The 19,380-nt window shown below is 39.0% G+C and overlaps 1 protein-coding gene across 1 annotated transcript in view; it reads right to left on the bottom strand.

Annotated features, from left to right (window-relative positions):
* The window catches only part of LOC120792060 (calsyntenin-2-like), a 252,906-nt gene that overhangs the window by 34,253 nt on the left and 199,273 nt on the right, over positions 1-19,380 (bottom strand). Inside the window, exon 9 of the mRNA XM_040131067.1 lies at positions 1,175-1,337. Coding sequence (XP_039987001.1) covers positions 1,175-1,337 — 163 coding nt within the window. The remainder of the gene's footprint in view (positions 1-1,174; positions 1,338-19,380) is intronic.

Here is a 19,380-nt window from a genome sequence, read left to right on the forward strand (position 1 = left end):
TATGAACCTTGAAACTACATCATTGAATTTAATTAAATATTGCAAAATGTCAGTGTTGCGTGCAACCCCGCTGCTTTGAGCTGACAAATGTTTTTTATTTACTCTGCCATCCATTTACATACTCTATCATGTCATATCCTGTCTAAACCCTAAATCATCATATGACGGTTTCTCTGCAAATGCCAGTGAGTAAGCAACAGACAGCAGAGGTAACCCCTCTACTGCACTTCTTCAAGTGTGGAATTTCTTTTCACCACTGCTCTAAAAACGCATTCAGAGCTAAAATGTCAGGAGCCAGTTAGACAATAAATGAGCTCATCTTTGTGACATGTTTGCAATCAAGTTGCGGGACGCTTAAATCTCAGTGGTTTGAAAAGGCAATCTGCTGTGGCTAATGGCTTATGTTAAGATTTCAGTATTGCCTTTACAACTCTTTACTGAGGCTTAGCCCCCAACTAGAAAAGCAGAAATAGTCTCTGAACTCCATCTTCTATTCAAGGCCCTTTTAATCCTCCTAAAGGCTTGCAGTGTTCAATGAAAGAAATGGGAGGGGAGGTGGAGGAGGGACGGCGAGGAGGAGGAGCGGGTCCGCCGCAGATGAAAGTGACATGAAATGACCTGCTCCTGCTCCCACACAGAAAGATATCTTGACTCTTTATCTGAGGCTAAGCATCACTGAGCAGTCTCATTTGGGCTATCAAATCAATAGTAGGCTGTGCTGTGTGAAAAAGTGCCCTTTCTTCTACCCTTGTGCAATTAGTGGCAGCTATCAGTTTGGAGGACAGTTTAATTGTTCGCCTTCATTCAGACTGGTTCAGTCGTTTGTCAAAGGCAGACTAAGTGCTCTTCTTAATTGCATTGTTCATTCAAGGCCAAAGAACATGTTCAGCACTCAATGACTCCTTTAGTAATAATACATCAGACAGTATTATTTATATTCTTGAACTTGCTCACATACACAGTGGAAATCAGTATTCAACCAGCAGAAAAAACCTAATTTTACTGTGACTTTTATATTAAAACTTTTGTTGTACTTGACTTGTTTCACTTTTAATTATGTACAGAATTCATACATTTTATAGAAGGAAATTGACTTAATATAGACAATTACGCTTACACGTGTTATCATCATCACTGGCATCGTTGTCATCATTACCTGGCTCTGCCCACTCACCTTGCCAGCAGGCCCCGACTGTCAGCTGCACATCAATCTGTGAGGGGTGGATGGGCCAGTCGTCTGTCACCAGGTAGGGGTCGTAAGTCACTCCATCCACATAGAGCATAACCACTGGGAATTCCACATTGATGACGTAGTAATGCCACTCCTTGTCACAGATCTGAGGACGAGAGAAAGAAAAAGAATGTCATAGAACACACAAACAGACCATAAAACATAGTCCAAATCATGTTCAGTAGTTCAAGGAAGTTATACATTCCCAGCATAATAATAAATTAATATACATATTATTCAACTTCTTTATTAATGGGTCTCACATGTGCTTAATTTTCAGTGTTCACATGACCTGAATTAGCCAATGAATTATGGTTTTACTGCATAAAAAGGGGCTGATTGTTTCCAGTTTCTGGTTAAGACAAAAGAGCTGTCTGAGGGCATCAGAAATGTTCTTATCAAAAAACATAACAATTCCAAAGGCTATATGGCAACTGCCAAAGATCCTGAAATCCTTGTTTAAAAAGTTCATAATGTTATCAAGAAGTTTCACAGTCATAACACTGTTAAGATGCTTCCAGGACATGGCGCTAAGAAGAAACTCAATGACAGAGGTCTACGTAGGTTGGTGCCGAGTGTGAAAAACGACCACACAAGAGGCAGGCCTCCATGGGCGAATTCCAAGGAGGACACCACTATTGAAAGAAAGGCACGAAAAGGCAAGACTAATGTTTGCAAAAAATTTGATAGATGAGTCACATTCTTCCTGGGATAATGTTCTGTGGACAGATGAAACCAAAATAGAGCTCTTTTTGAAATGCATTGCTTCAGTTTGTTTATAGGCGAAGAAATGAAGCCCATAAGGAAAAGAACCAACTACCTACAGTAAAACATGGTGGAGGCTCTATCATGCTGTGGGGCTGCTTTGCTGCCTCTGGTACTAGAGGCATTCGATGTATCAAAGGAATGATGAAATCAGAAGATAACCAAAGCATTTTACAGCGAAATATGTTACTCCGTGTCAAAAAACTAGGTTTGAGGTGAAGGTCTTGGGTCTTTCAGTAGGACAACGACCCAAAGCACACATTGAACAGCACAAAAGAATGATTGAAGAAGGAAAAGATGGACTGTTTTAAACTGGCCACCAGTGAGTCCTGACCTAAATCCCTTTGAAAACCTTTGGAGAGAGCTGAAATCTGCCATTGCAAAAAGGACTCCTGCAAACTTTCAAGAGCTTGAACACATATCAGTGGAAGAGTGGCAGAAACTACCAGCAGACAGGTGGAAGAAGCTTCTAGATGGCTACAGGAAACGTTAGAGGCTGTCATTGTTGCCAACGGTTCTGCAACAAAATATTACTGAAGGTTGCTAATAATTGTGTTTGGCGTACATTTTGTGTTTGTATTATTTCACTTTTATGCAAGTTTTTTTTAAATTTAATTTAATTTTGTTCAGTAACCTAGGACTTTTATTAAATTTATTTGATTATACTATATTGGTTAATTTGCATTTATTTATGAAGATATTCTGTGCTTAAAATTCAGGGGTGCCAATAATTTCAACCAGGACTGTATATTAACCCCGGGAGTGTTAGCAAGGATGAGGCACCTTCAAATCCACCACTGCACATGAGACAGTGGTGTATAGGAGAGATTTGCACAGGTATTATTCAGTTTGATCCTTAAGAGTGTATCAGCAGCAGGTTAGGTTAGGTTAGGTTTAGGCACAAAAACTACTTGGTTAGGTTTAAGTAGAGATCATCGTTTAGGTTAAAATAAGTATATTCTCTTGTGGGCCAGTCATGGATAAGAGAAGCAAAGCTTTCAAAGGTTTCACATGGGAAATGAACCGCGCATTCCAGTGTGACAGTGCTATCTTTTGTCAACCCATCCATCCACCCTATCCTCATTCTCATAACATGAACTTTGTATTCTACATCAGCTGGTTCCACATTTACTCCTGTCATAATTACTTTGGCCAATAGCTGCCGCCTAACAATAAAACATAACTATGAGTTGTAAGAAGCTGCTTGCAGACGACCTTTGGGCTCGTTTTTTACAGGACAACCGCAGGCTAGTGACTGCTACATTTAAGTGAATGCTGCCAAATACTTCAGTATGAAATTCCTCTGTGCTGTGGTGACACTGCATCAGCAAAAGAACAATCGAGGCACAGAGGAAGGTTAAAACAGCCTTTATGCCATTAGCTTGCGCGAAGAACAGCTTAAAGACTGAAAATACTGAAGAGCACTTTGGTCTTGGTCTTCCTCAGGGAACAAATGCTCCCTGATCATCAAAAAACAGTCAACTGATGTCACTCTACTGCTTCAAACTGCCACTTCGTAACACTTGTAGCACATACTGTATATCTAAGACAGCAGATTGGTTGACATACTAATCACTGATGGTTATGCAAGGGATCTCCTCTTGGGTATGTAGGATTTTAAATGGGGGTGATGATGTGTGTGTGTGTATGGGTGTCAAATCACTAAACTTGTACGGTATATCTGGATTATTCTCTGATGCAGCACCACCAGTTGTATCCCTTTTTTTTCACCATATCTGACTTGAAACAAGGGTACAAGTCACCCAAATACTTCACCCTTACAAACACAATATAAAATATAGGTATACCACATGCACAACACAATGTCCCAGCCAGTCTGTCTCTCTGTCTGTCTTCATGACAGCAAGCATTTTGTCATAATTTCAGGTGAGAAGATGTAAAAAGAAAGACGCAAATAGACACACACACACCAGCATAAAAGAAGGCTCACACGCTTGGACAAATTGGCTGAAAGGTAAGACAAAAAAATACACACCCCGCTGGATCGACAAGTAAGATCCAAGTACCAACTGAGACTTTTTTTCCCTGGCAGACCCAAAATCTTTTCATTAACATGCCTCTTACACACCTTCTCATTTCTCACTTTATCATATAAATTTCTTAAAGGTGTTGCCCAGAATTCATGCAAAGTATCTTTAGTGAATGTGAATGTCTTGTCCCTGTCAGCTTCTGAGATCAATTTGCGCCAATGGGAAGAGTCTATGGTATATTATCTTGGTTAGGAATGATGTTTTTTCCTATAACAGCTCCATGTTGGGATATGTTGAGACAAAATAGCTGTATTGTTTATATTAATTTTTGGCTTATTGAGTTTTAATACAGAATGTTTTCCTCTGTGTCGAACACTCACTGAAACACATCAGTACATTAACCGTTTCACCTCTTCTGAAAAACGCTTGAATGTACCACTCTTCAGCATGCTTGACCATTTCCACTGCCACGTGGGGCATTTTAATTGATTGCAAAAGCCCATTCATGCCTGTCTGACTGACTGTCTCTCCCTTCCCTTTTTCTCTTCCTTAGGCTGTTCTTTACCTCAGCAGTGCCAACACTCAGCAGGCTGCTGCTTCACCTCTTCGTCTCTGCTCCTCTCATATATAACCTGGGACAGCCTTTAAACACTTAGTCTTTGGTAACCTCTCTCTCTAATGAAGGGCACTCCACAACCTGCTTATTAACACTGTGCTAGCTCAGCAGATGGAAGTTCTAATCACTCTGGTTCATTTTCACTGTTATTGAGGAGCGAGATACGACATCTGGCCTATTGGTGATCGTTCTGCTTAACACATATGCAGCATGTTGATCTGCTGAGTCGGGGCTCAGAATCAATGGGTGGATGATCTGTTTGGATGGTGCTGCAGTTTAGATTGAAACTGATTAGGTGATGACTAGCTCATTAGCTAGTTAGGATGTTAGGATATACATACACACATACAAACACAAGGTAGCCCCACACCTGCAATGCCTGCGCATTTTGTATTAGTTCGATGAGTCTCCAGGATACATTTTGAATACATAATGTTGTTTGCTCGTGCTCTTAATCTTTAACGTGTCTGTTGCATTATCACCTGGATTTTAGAGACTTTTTTTCAGTCTGCTTACATTTCATTACCCAGCTGCCACGTGTAATGCAAGTTATGTACATTCGCGGGCACACACACTAATCCCTCTGACATTTAGTCATGCAGACTATCCCCTCCCATGCTCTACCGCTTCTTCCCTGTTTTTTGCTGTTCAGTATTTCAAAGAGTGCTCGGGCCCATATGGGATCTGACCGCCTAGTGGGTGACTTCCTCTCGCAGGCTTCAAAGGAGGGAAGCGGCATGGTGCTCTTGCCCAAGAAGAGGCTGCTTTTGCCCATTTGAGATGTCCGTTGGAGATCCCTCTCAGGGATAGAGGAAGGGAGAGAATTATGTAGCCACGCGTCACTACTACTTTGAAAGGTGCTGAAGAGAGAGAGAGAAGAGCGATTTGGATAACAATAATTTTAGTTAACTGGCAAATAGCTAATATTTTGTTCAAACATTTATGATCAGTAAATATTTGTTTGATTTTAAAACAGAAAAAGAGAAGACAAATTGAATTGTTACCATAATTGTTAAGCTTTAAAGTATAGAGTACCTAAACAAGACTAAAAGTACAGTGTATACAGTATAGCTGCTCTATCAACCCTGTGAGGCAGTAACACTCATAGCTACCAGGAAAAATAGTAAAAAAAAAAAAAATAATAATAAATAATTGACGCACTCCTCTAACAAAAGACCTTCCACTTGTTATTTTTACATCCCCCCGTGGGGGGGCACACAGAGAAGGCTGGTAAAGAGACTGACAGGGCCGGTAAAACTTTATGGATTTTTATGATGGTCCACTGGCCCACAGATGTGGATTTGTGTCGGTATGCGCCGATGGCCAGTCCAACTATTGATGAGAAAAGAAAAAGGATGTGTGTTGGGTGAGGGGACGGGGCCTTGGAGTGACATTACTTTCTGATTTGTTGAGTGAAACCTTGATGGCATCAGCTGGAAGGAACGTCAGGTTGCCACACACGAAAAATGAACTTGCTTGACATTATTATGTATGAAACTGCCAATCAGATTTATTTACTTATTAATTGGAACCTTGTTCCGGCACCTTCCCACTTTAATCTCTGTTTTTTGGATATTTTGATTTCTTTTTTCACCATGAAAACTTTTTAATTGTATTTGATAAAATTAAAGCCAAACACAGATGTAGTTTTTTAAAGCAGGAAACAAAAGTTGAACAGCCACTCTTCAAGCTTACAGGGGGTCAGATACTGATACTAATAGGATATATTTTGGGTTCAGCATCGCTTTAGGCTAAGAGCTAAGGAACTTTGCCAACTTAAAATCAATGAGCACTTGACAAAGTTAGTGTGGAAAGGAGATTGTTGCAAGAACTGGTAGTCAGGTTCCACTCCATGAGAAATCGCAGCCCCTTTATTCCTTTCAAAAAATATTCATATTTATTTCTGCGTTCGCACAGCAGAGAAGATGGTGCAGAGGTCTGGCAAAAAAACACTGCTGAACGTAGCTAAACTTTTTTTCTGCAATACAATGCGTTATCAGTTGGAAAAGTGTGTGGGCCAATCCTATTTGTGTACGCGCATGTTGCTGGTAGTTTACCCTCTAATGTGAACGTGATGTAATTTTGCTGTTTACCTCATGATCGTCACAGCGGAGGATAGAGTGACTGCCACTGATAACTTTCCAGAGTTGTGAAATTCTCCATCATATTATTATAAACCGCTGCAGTATTTTGGCATCTGAGAAGTCTTCAAATTCATGGGTCTGTTAGTCAAATCAGCCCTTCCTAATTGTCCTAAATCTGAAAAAAGCATGTCCATGCCAATACAGTCCCTTGTTTTGTTTTTTTAATGCAGGGCTGTTTTCTGTCTGTGCGTCCAGCAACATTACTGCTGTTCCTGATACAATTTTGTTTTATCTGATGTGTGAATCGTTTACAGACTCATACGGGCTGCTGTGTGGCTACAGACTTTAAATCTTCTTAACCACTCACTCAATAGACATTTCAACCAGCAGCCATTGTTCGGCATTGAAACAAAATCCAAAGATTGCGAAGAGTCTCACTCAGACAATTAAAGTATAGTCCATCTGAAGAGGTGCTTAACTTTGAAACTACAATGAAATGTAGTCCAGTTGACAAAGAAGTCACCCAGTTTGGCATCTTCAGATCAGTCAGAAAAATGATTAGCGCTTGAGGGAAAAGGTGCCATGTTCACATGAGAAGATGGCAGCTGGACACAAACGGAGAAACTTTGTTGTTTGTCTGATTACTGTGTGTGTGCATAGGTGGTTGAATCAGTGTCATTTAACAATCCTCAGAACTGGAAACATAACCATTCACAATCGCATAATCTCAAAGCTAAACACATCTGAATGAAGCCACAGGGCACTGTGAGTGTGTGTAAGTCATTATGGGGTGTGTGTTTGTGTGAAAAAGAACGAAACAGTGATTCCACAAGGATATACCCCTTGTAATAAAACCCACCCACTAACAGTCATGCATACATGAATGCAAAGACATCAATCCAGCACCATTAATTGTCAACTTCAAAAACTTCAAAGTTAAACTTTAGAAGAGCAGCTCTGGCTTGCCTCGCTTATGAAAGCAAAGCAAAAAGTTTTGTATTCCCAAATCCCTCCACTTTCCTGTGTCTCTGCCTGATGCAAATTGACAGATGGAAGGAATAAATGAAATAAATAACCACACAAACAAAGTACAGGGAGGACGTGAAACAACCAGAGGACAAAGAAAGTGAAAGCAAAAGTGAAGGAGGTAGAGAACGGAAACATCATACATCAAAGATCCCTTCATCATCTCTTGGGGCACTCGACGGCGAGAAGAAAACAAAATTGCTATCTGCCCCACCTCTATCTCACTCTCGTTTTCTCTCTGCAGTTTTTTTGGGCTCTTTTCTTCTTCCCTGTCTCTCCATTAGAACATGACTGTGGGAGTGTTGCCTGAAGTTCTTTGGAGTTGAAAGTCTTCAAAATATCTGTCACCTAACCCAACCTTGTAACTTCAAACAAAAGATGGAGGAATGGGATAGAGAAGATCAGAAAGGACTTTAAGAAGAAAGTGAGAGATGAAGGAAAAGTGAGGAGGACTTAAAGCTGCACCCTTTATTACACTGCCTACAATTCATGTAACTCATAGACACAAAATCAATGGAACAAGGCAGTAAATTATTACAGAAATAGTGTGACATTTTGGGAAATATACTTATTTACTTTCTTGGCAATAGTTTAGAGTGATACCAATCTCAAGTCTGTACCCTAAATACAAAGCTAACAACAGGAGATGGTTAGCTTAGCTTAGGTAAAGACTAGAATAAAGGGGGAATAGCTAGCCTGGCTCTGTCCAAGGGTTAAAAAAATCTGCCTGCTAGCACTTTTAAACCTTATAACCCACTGTAAAACTTACGTTTAAACAAAGAAGACAACATGTTAATTATTGATCTTTGAAGGCGCTCACTCAGGCTAGCTGTTTTCCCTTGTTTCCAATCTTTATGCTCATGTAAGCTATCCATCTCCTAGTTCTAGCCAGTGATGCCAAATCAGTGATCCTCTTGCTAGATTTACTGACTTTTAAAACCCAGAAAAAAAGGACTAGCCTTAAATCTAGAGGCTTTTTGAGCAGACTTTAACCCATTTCCCTTGAGGAGAGTCACTAATATTTTGCAATGAATGTGCTCTCGTGTCTGTAGCTCCTGGACTAAATGAGTTCAGTTAGTGGGGGAGAGCAGGAACACATTCAGTTCACCAATCAGCAGCCACAAAGAAGCGTGAATGAGCTGTAAATGTGCCTAAACAACCTATCACTGAGTCCCATGGTTTGTCCAGGTAAACTGCTTCTCCTTTGTTTTTGTTACAGTTAAATTGAAGCTCACTATTTTTTTTTTTTTTCTCAAAATACACATAGTTTATGACAGTGAGTCCATTCCAATGTTTGGATCCTCTCTATTCATGATACTTCCACAGTCTGAGCAACAGCCAACATAAAAAAGTTTTTGAAATTAGGGGTAAATTTAAATGCATATTTTTTTACTTAAATTTTTGAAAATTCTGAATATATTTAAATAATATAGTTACAATATAATGTTACTAATACGCACATTAGTGTGTGATGTTAAAACGAGCCTTGTTTTTTCCAGGTGTATAGAATCTAGAAGAGTATTTCATTGTCATGTGTCAGTTTCAAATATCTTTTAATAAGTAGCGAACTAGCTATGCTAGATGTCATAAGTCCTAATAGGCAAAACAGTTAATTTGTCATTGCCTTAAACCACCCATATGACCAATCAGGACCAAATTTGATGGTCATGATTAAAAAAAAAAAAAAACACTATTAAGACAGGGGATGAGCAGTCTCCGTTGCAAGTCTCCAAGAAAGACTAAATACCCAACCATCCACTCTCACTTCTTCCGAAAAATGCTTTGTGGTGCCACAACATCATCATGCTACTTCCACCTTTACTTTCAAAAGGGAATGGTCATCAATGGTCGCTTGGCGACAACAGGCCAGTTCTCAGGAAAAAATTAACCATATGGTGCTTCAAGCTTTTGAATAAATCACTAAAAAGTTTCCATGACCCTTAAGGCACCAGTATGATTTAAACTATTGCTTGTCAGATCATCGAACAGTGTCTGAAACCCACTATTCCAACATCAAATTTGAGATTCTGTGTTTGCCAATATTTTTAACTTTCTGAAACTTCCTGAGTCAAGCACAAAGTGATCAACCAAGTGCAACATGCAGTGCCTATGAGCACAGATTGTCCACAAGTGTGTGCTGTTATTCCCATTTTTACAATTCATCACATCCCACCTGTTTTTATGACTGCAGGCTTTTCACCTGACCTTTGACTTTGATCTTACAAGTAAGGGACAACACTAGTTATCCTGGTTAAAGTGTAAAGTATCTAAAATGATCAATTTTCAGTTGAAATAAAATCGGTTTCATCACAAGAACTACTGCTTCAAAATTGAGCACTAAACTTGAACATTATAAGCTTTACAAAGATAGAATCTGTTTCAGGGTTACAGATTGCATTAACCTGTACAGGTTTCTCGAATGAACTGATAAGTCATGTGTACGAATGACCAAAGACAGCAAAAATGCCTACAAACATTAGGTTACTTTTAGCTACTAGTGTTGACATGGGGAACAGGACTGAGGAGAGGGAGTGAAGGTTGGGAGAAAGAGGAAGTAAAAGAGGTGGAGGCAGGGAGTTAAGGTGGGAGGAGGGCCTATAGGGGCTGCTGGAGGAAGGATCCACAACAGAGATTGATGAGCATTGGACACAAGCTGACACAAGGAGGGGCGGGGAGGAGAAGCCAGGGAAGGATTGAGAAAGTTACTATGGAGGCACTGTGAATCAGAGGTGTAAAATGAAGACAATGGATTGGTTGTGAGGGGATTGAACCTGGAAATGATAACGTTATAACATAGGAGACATGGCAGGACATCACTTTATCCATAGATTTTGTACCATTTAAGTAAATTCAATGACTTTAAGGTTATAACTGTTTGTCAATCGTCTGTGTAATGATGCTAACCCTTCATATGTGAAATCAGTAGATCTATGAAAAATTCAATACATTAAAAATTAAAGCAAACAAAAGTCAAATTTAATCAGGGGTTAGCACTATCACCTCAGAGAGTTGCAAATTTTCCCTGCTTTAATGTGAATTTTCTCCAGGCCCTCTCCAGGTTTCACTACCCCTGCAAAGGATATGAATAGTAAGTGATACTAATACTTGACCAGGGCACTGGCCTTGTACCAGATTTAAATCAGTCTGAGATAATGACTGATTGGGTTTATGAAAAACAAAATTATTATGGTGTCTTGATTGATATCCTGAGCTGCACATTTCCATTTTCTTTAGAGTTTAATCCTTTACAATTTTCCAAAGTAATGCATAAGTTATAGCTTGGCATTTAGGTCTAAAGCTTTAGACAAACAACACAGGTTTCTAGTGTTATAGCTGTAAAGTAATTGTCTTTCTTAAATTTGAAAACTGGTCAATTTAAAATCTTAAGTCCACCTCAAAGACGTTTGTTTGCTTCCTTGGGTTAGATAAGAAGATTGAGACCATTGAATAGTAAGACTACAGGCAACAGCCAGTTAGCTTAGCCCAGCATAACAACAGGAAACAGGGGAAACAGCTAGCCTGGTTCTGTCCGAAGGTATCAAAATCAAAATGCCTTATTTCTTTTCACTCACTTCTTACATCTTATCACTCTGGAGATAAAACCATTTAAATGTTCATCTGTCACGTACCAAATCTAGCAAAATTAGTACACACAAAAGAGTCAGAGGGGCAGCAAAACGACAGTAAAGTCAGTTACATAACAATATCTATCCAAAGTTTGATAACATTTGCTAACATTGGCTAATATTAGCCATCTTAAGCTACTGGTCATACCCAATTAGGGATATAGCAGCAAAGTCAGCAGAACAGTATATATTGAATGACACATTCCAAATCAACAAAAATTAAGTAAAGCACACAAGGAATTTTGAGACCTTGATTTGAGGTATTTTGTCTCTTTTAACATGTGCTACACTCCATGTGCTTATGTGTGGTTCTACAATTTGTTAAAAAAACAGACATTTTGTTACAAATTGTTGTCTAAAAGCTCAATGATTGTTAGTACCATTAAAGCAAAAGCTCTTATGCAGGCCCATTTGTCTGGCCTCAGAAATACTTGTCTCCAGATTCATTAGCAAAAGTGTTGTTTGTTAGCACATAATTGCCATAAATCATTATTAGCTCTGTGTCAACATGGCAACCATTATCATTTCAATTGTTGTAAGCATCCAAAATTGGGTGTCTGAGAGACTATAATTACAAAAGTAGGAGAAGCAATTAAAAGAAAGAGATAGCGGAAGAATAGTGTCAGGTACGTGTGTGTATGTGTCTGTCTATACAGGATGTCTTAAGTGCATGTCTGTGTGTGTGTGTGTGTGTGTGTGTGTGTGTGTCCGTGTGTGAGTGTGAGAGTGCGCACGGGAGAAGTACTTGAAGGTGACTATGAATTACTGGCTGGCAAAAGTGACTAATTAGAATGGCAATTATACAGCTGCTCCCGGCAGAGACTGGGAGTCAACAGTCAATTGACCTCTTCACAAGCTCATAATGGGCCACAGGCATATATACAGTACATGCTCTCATACATACATACACACACAAACACACACACACACATCCACTGGGTTTTTACGCTGCGTGGCCATTTTAGTGAGTAACACATTGACCTTTTCACCTTGTTGGGTTTATTTTGAGCAACAGAGTGGTTAGAGTGGAGAAAAATACTGTCTAATATTACAAATTTGGGGGCGTCCCGGTGGTTCAGTGGTCTCAGATACAGTATATGCAGTACCAGCTTTATAGTATTTAATGTTCTGGGTTTGAATTTGTTGATGCCACCGGTCATGAGCCTGTCTTTTGCAGGTTGCCTTCGAACTTTTATTCTTGTTTCTTTGGTAATGAAAAGAACATATTAATAACTACTTTCCTTGTTGTTTTCCTTTTTCCAGGTGAGATGTGAGGAAGTTGTAAACATGAATCCACATGGCCTCACTGGGTGACACACCTACTTACGTCAATGTATGTCCTAAAAAATGTTGTCATCACATAGGTGATGACAACATTGGTTATTTGGCATGGATGACATGAATAAAGTGAAGTGATAATAATAAAAAAAGTATTTAAAAAAAAGAATCCATGTGGCCTGATGGGCGACTGTCATTGGACTTATCCTCGGTGCTACATGGACAGTGAACATCAACCCGTGGGAACAAAAATAAAACCAACGCTCATTTTCGTAACTGACAGGAACTCATAATGAGCTTCTCTGTCCTTGAAGAATTATTTTTCTCACCCTGTGATCAAAAGGAGGTCACACAGAAACATTTGACCTTCAGGGCCTGTTGTCCAGCCACAGGATTGGTTGGTAAATATGCACCTGCTAGATTAAGATTTTATTGGTAAATTTGTACTCACCCATTCTATGCAGGATTGGTACTGTAAAATGTTTTTAATTTGAGGTGATGAAAAAAATATTTCAAATGATGTAGTAACAAAAGCTGCTGCCTCTTTCGTTGCTCTCAAATAGTCTGGGAAATTAGACCACTTTGGTACACTGTCATAATGCAGCAATCGAGTTGTGGAAAGAACATTTTGTTACAGCAGCCAAAATTGGAGATCAAAATGATTATCTTCCTGCCTGTTTCTATGTTTGTAACTTCATTAATATTGTGGCTGGTCTGTTCTCTGAATAAACTGTATGTCTGACAGGGCACAGTTTTCATATTCGTCTAAAGTTTTTTAGAACACCAGTATTCCTGACATTTAAGTAGCTCTGACAGAAAAGCTTAATTCCTTCCAATTCGTGTATTTTATACAATAAGACAGTTTTTACAAATAATTCTAAATGGAAATTTTTAGATATGTGACTCCAAACTGTGGTCAAGTTACCTATAAATGTTGGGTATTTTGTTTGCTTCATAAGAATCTTGTTAACACTATTGAAGATTATTTCAAACACTCCAGTGCAGCCTAAGTTGCTGTAAATCACTAGAATGTACTTAAATTTTCTGCACTACCCTGAGACAAAAATATTGTGTAAAGTGAAAGGGAGAGTTGCATGCCAGTGCTCTGAAAACAACTGGAAATCCGTTATTGAAGTCTGGCTTATCAACACAATCAGCAGTTGCAGCAGAGTCTGTGACAAACAGCTCATGAAGGCAATTAATTTACTTTAAAACCCTTGGTACCCAATATTTGTAGTTGCTGTCAAAAATTGCACTCCCTCTCAGAAGCATAACTCGTTCATATCCAACCACACAGAGAAAAACCACTCCAGAACGTGCCTCAGGATCATCAAGCATTCAAGTTATCTTCAGTATCAAGTACTTTGATCGGTATCAAAGTAATCCAGTGATATTTGTCTGTACGTCAATGGGTACATTGCAAACATTAAATGCTAATAGCTAATTTCAGATACTTTTAATGCTGCCATTGTGCCAAAATATAAACAGTTATAATGTCAGACTTTATAAACCGCCAGGTTAAAGCAATCTGAATGTTTAGTCTACATGATATCATGGGATTGTGTATAAATAGCATGGCACTGCCGAGGTTATTTTGCGTGTAATGTCTATGCATTTTAAGCTTTTTGCATGTCATTAAACACCGTTTAGTCCCCCCATTTTGGTTAGGGTTAGGGTTATGATGAGGGTTAGGAGTTAGTCAGTACAGAAATGACATGACATGAGATTACATCCGAAAAGCGAAAAAATGTGTATTGATAACACAAAAAATGACTTAAGGTAATTGGCATGTTATTCATACGCCATTTGGTGATACCAGGCTGTTTTAATGCACATGTACACCTACATGCTCATATACTGTAGGTTGTGAACTCACAAAAAAAGATGGAGAAGATATCCAATTCACTCTATATGCTTGTGAGGGGCTCAGTAGACGTTTTAATTTGTGGAACAGCAGTCAATTATCTATCAGAAGTGTTGCTGACTTGCATGTTTCCTTTATAATTTCCTATGAATAGAAAAGGTATATTGCAAACCAGGAACAACAAAGGAACAAAAGCGCCAACATGATCAGAGGAAAACAAATAAGGTAAACAGAGAACGTTTAAAACCCAGCAGGAGCACATTTTCAGCTGAGAGAAAAAATGACGGAAAATAAAATCTATTGAACATGCACTACAGAATGGTTCAGTGTCTGCATTAAGTCCAACAGACAGCCACAATATCTATGGTAAAACATCTATGATATGGTCAAATATCTTACCCATCTGATTTTCACCTCTTTGTAGCCACTTTGAATTTACCTTTCAGAATGTGTCATTGTTTTACAGTGTCACAAATAAATAAGGAAGAAAAGTCCCTGCTATAATCTAAAGTTGATTTGTACTCTTTGTTGTGTTGAAACCAGATTAATGTGCAAGACAGATGAGGACACAACATGTTTACTTGCTATACAAGCAATGGTGAATTAGGAGCATGTTAACTTCAAAACACTAAAATGTAGAAAAAGAATATTTTACTTGTCAAATGTGGCTTGTGTCTGACACACCTAACTCCACACCATCAGTCTTTTTGCAGACATACAGTCCTTTTCCTTTAACTTACTGGCTGCCTAAAAGACACACTCGCACAAACACATTTTCCTCCATAATTTCTTAGTGCTACTTTTGGGAACACATTGGCCCACATAAGATTTTTTGGTTCCAAGGGTCCCCAAAGTATTTTGCTTTGGGTTTGTTAGCAAACAGACTATATTCAGTTACAGGAACTGGCATTACCTTATTTCACCCCAGCTAAAAACTGAGCTGAGCATGGCATCTCTGCAGCAGTACCACAAAATCTAGCTGTGCTGTGGCTTCAGCAGTGAATTACCACTGTCTGTATCAGTATCTAGTTTTCAAGAACTGATATTGATATTTTGGGACAGGTTGTAAACAGACAATGTTCTGGGCTTGTATTCAGTATTTTTTATACTTGAATTGTGGATGGAGGGATTATATTCTCATAGAGGTAGATGATATGAAATGAGTGATAATGAGTTAAACATGTGTCTGTCCTTATAGTGTCACGCTCTCACTTACCATCCTCTCCTTTTAATTCTCCAATCTGGACTGATAAAGTATAAAAATGCAAATATGCTGCAACACTTACTACAGTACTTCAAATTCAATTCAGACAGGAATCCTCTGATCTGACAGTCAAAGCAATTGGTTTGGAATAGGGCCAGATAGGAGCACACTAAAGTCTCACACTGGCACCAGGGACTTGACTTTGTGTAAGGATTTAACTGGGGCCTTTAATGTTGAGATCCTAGAGGGAGGATTCAGACTAATCACAACTTTAGGCCACATTTAGAGCAAAAAAGTCAAAATCATGGTTATGTTTGGTTTAAATGATGGCGGTAAGGGCATTTAGCCCATGAAGCAATGTCCAAGAATTTTGGGTGCCTGGTGCAAAGTCTCTCAACATGCTATATTACCTTACCTGTCTTGTATAAATCAATATGTGCTAACTGGCTTTATGTTCTTCTTTTTAACTTATCAAAAGGAGATATATGTGTGATGTTATAGCGTTTGGTCTTGGTCCTGGTCCAAGTTGGCCTGCTTCAGCCAGCTGTGTTAAGTTAGTGCTGATGCAAAGTACTGCTGTTTCACATTAAAAGCTTTCAATCAGGGAACCAACAGGATGCTTTTATTGTGAGCAAGTTATAGGAAATGTAACATGTTGGTCAGGAAAAATAGCTGAACTTCATTAGCAGAACTATTCAACAAAACTAGACACATATATTCAACAAGACATATTCTGTGCTATTTGGTCAGCAGATCAGTTGTAAATATTGCAGGGAGGAATCGTACAGACAGAAACAGCCACACTGAGCTGAAAAATGTTGTTGGCAACAAACTTTTACTCTCGTTTGTGTCCAGCACATCTCCAACATGGTAAACAACTTTACCTTGCTGCACAGTGAAGTGGGAAAACACGCATACCACAGCATGGCTTGGTGCGTTTGGTCTCCCCACCTTTGGATAAAGTCTATTAGCCAGAAGAAAGAAAAAAAAAAAAGTGATTTCCACTCTTCGTGCAACTAAGAACACAGGCTGAAGTGAAGTGCTACAGGTGTGTGTATGAATGTGTGGGTGTTGTGGGTCATCATCAGCATCTTGCAGAGACTCTAACAAAAAATGAGTGATTGAAATGGTCATTTGTTTTTAAATTCATTCTTGAATGGTTGGGACATGAGGACCACAGTACAAAATGAGAAATACTTTAGATTTTTTTAAAAGACATCTCCTGTTTGAGTAAATATAACTTTATAGAGAGGCTGAGTAGAAAGAACTGAAAACAAAAGGAGACCCTACATAGAATGATCATTGTTCCTAATAAAGTACTCTGCGAGTGTATAGTCTCCACTTAGAGTGCTGATAATTATTGCACTACACCTGTGACACATTTATTTGTACATTTTACATCTTTGCAGATTATTCCATGTTGACCATTTCCGAACCATGTGACATATGCACATGGAAATCTCTGCTCTAAAAAATAACAGTCTAATCCTAAACTCATAAACTAAGTATGATACATAAGATTGTTAAACTCCAAAGAACAGTTAGGTTGTCTGGCGATTTAGGTATAGATGCTGCGGAACATTGGTTGTGGGCGGTAACAAGTGCAGGAATCATAGTATGTAGGAGGTAAAAATGCTGTTTTCCCAGTAAGGCCTGAACTCATCATTAATGCATGTATGATACTGGATTTGTTTGTTTCATCAGTCTGGCAAACACAGTGAGTCACTTTCTCCTGGTGGCTATTGTATATCTGTATATGCTACTTTAAATGCAGCAGTAGATATCAGAATGGATGAGTCTGGTAACAGAAAGAGAGGGAAAAGATTGTGAAACAACAGCAGCATCCGCCAGAGAAAACTAAATTAAAACATGGTACCACAGGTTTAAACTGTGGTGTTACCACCAAGCAGTGGTGAAAGCTGTCACAGACCTTTAGCAGAATGGTAAAAGGAGACATACTGGGGGGAAATATCATGCCATCGTGCCTACTGCCACACTAAATCCATCACACGCCTCCTCTTGATTACCTAAACCCTGACAACATGTGCACTGCTGATACTCCTACACCAAATTTACCAGCCCTCTACCAGGCGCACTTATTCCTCTGGCTCTCCATCTTTATCTCTTATTCAGTTCTCTCTTTTTCATTCTTTTTTCTTACCACACATAAGGTCAGGGCGGGATGTGCACAATAAATCTTCACCATAGATTCTGACAGCCACCCTCAATCCAGGAAGTGCTTTAGCCAGTCAGAGGCAAGAGCTGCACTGCACATAAATTTTCCATTCTAAAAAAACTTTTTGGGTAGGCAGAAAGTCTGGGAGGAGAGTTGGGAGAATATTATTTGGCCAGAAAGTAAGAAAAATCACTGGAAACAAAACCCCCACAAACAAAGTAAGAGGGTTACAAGGGCGAAGGGTAAAGGGAGAGATTTGCTGGGAGAAGTGGGGATTCAGCGAACCCATTTTGTCCAGAATAATATGATGAATGGCACAGAACAGCAGCTTATACTGTGCTGTTATTTTCTTTTATTTGGCTTTTGTGCTCCAATTTAACACAAAGCGATAACAAAGATTCTTCAGTTTTTCAGATACTCAAACACAAACACCTACACATACATTGAGGACACAATGATGTGTGAACAAGTGTACAACTGCTGTACAATGCATACACATGGATATATTGTACACATAAAGTACACACAAGACCTATATACTAATCACCACTACTACTCAATGGACATATACAATTATAGTTTTGCACAAAACTCTTCTAACCATATATGCACTTACACACAAATACACAGACAACCAGTTCCTACATTCAGAATTACAACACATAAGAGATGTAGATCTAAGACTTGGCCTCAAGACAGACTAAAGACACAAATGAAGACTCAAGGTTTTGAATGGCCAAATGCCATGTTGATTAATGGTCAGCAATTCGGAGACCTGAAAGACTTACAATTAATTTGCTTCTGAAGACTTGTGACTTGACTTAGACCTGTACTTAAGGACTTGAAACTTGACTTAATATTTGCGGTTATCAAACTTATTTCAATTGACTTGAGACTTAAATTGCCAAGAAGGACTCAAGACCTGATTTGGACTTGTCACAAAGAACTAGTCACAAAAAGACTTGAGGCTTCACTTGGACTTGTCTCAAATGACTTAAGACTTACCTTTAGCTTGTCATGAAGGACTTGAGACCTCAAATTTGTCTCAAAATACTTGAGACTGGACTTGACCCTTCCTCAAATAACTTGAGACTTCTTTTGGCATGAAGGACATGAATTTAATCTTGAAGAACTTGAGACCTGATGTTAGCTTGTCTCAAATGAACAGAGACTTAAAATGGTCACAAAGATCTTGAAACTTGAACCTGTAATGAATCACTTAAGACTTGAAACTTGACTCAAACAGCTCTACTAGATACACACTAAGAAAATATCAAACACACACGTATACTTAAAGTATATGCAGTCTCACACACACATTAAGGCCCACTAACCATCCACACTCACTGAAACATAGATAAGAAATGCCAAACACCACTGTGCACAAGTACACAAACATGCACCAAACTATCTATACCACTCTGCATGTCACTGATATCCTGTCACACACATATATACACACAAACACGCGCGTGCGCAAACACACACGGAGTCACAGTCAGGCAAGGTAACAAAAGCC

The sequence above is a fragment of the Xiphias gladius genome, chromosome 7, assembly GCF_016859285.1.
Source record: "Xiphias gladius isolate SHS-SW01 ecotype Sanya breed wild chromosome 7, ASM1685928v1, whole genome shotgun sequence".
NCBI lineage: Eukaryota > Metazoa > Chordata > Actinopteri > Istiophoriformes > Xiphiidae > Xiphias > Xiphias gladius.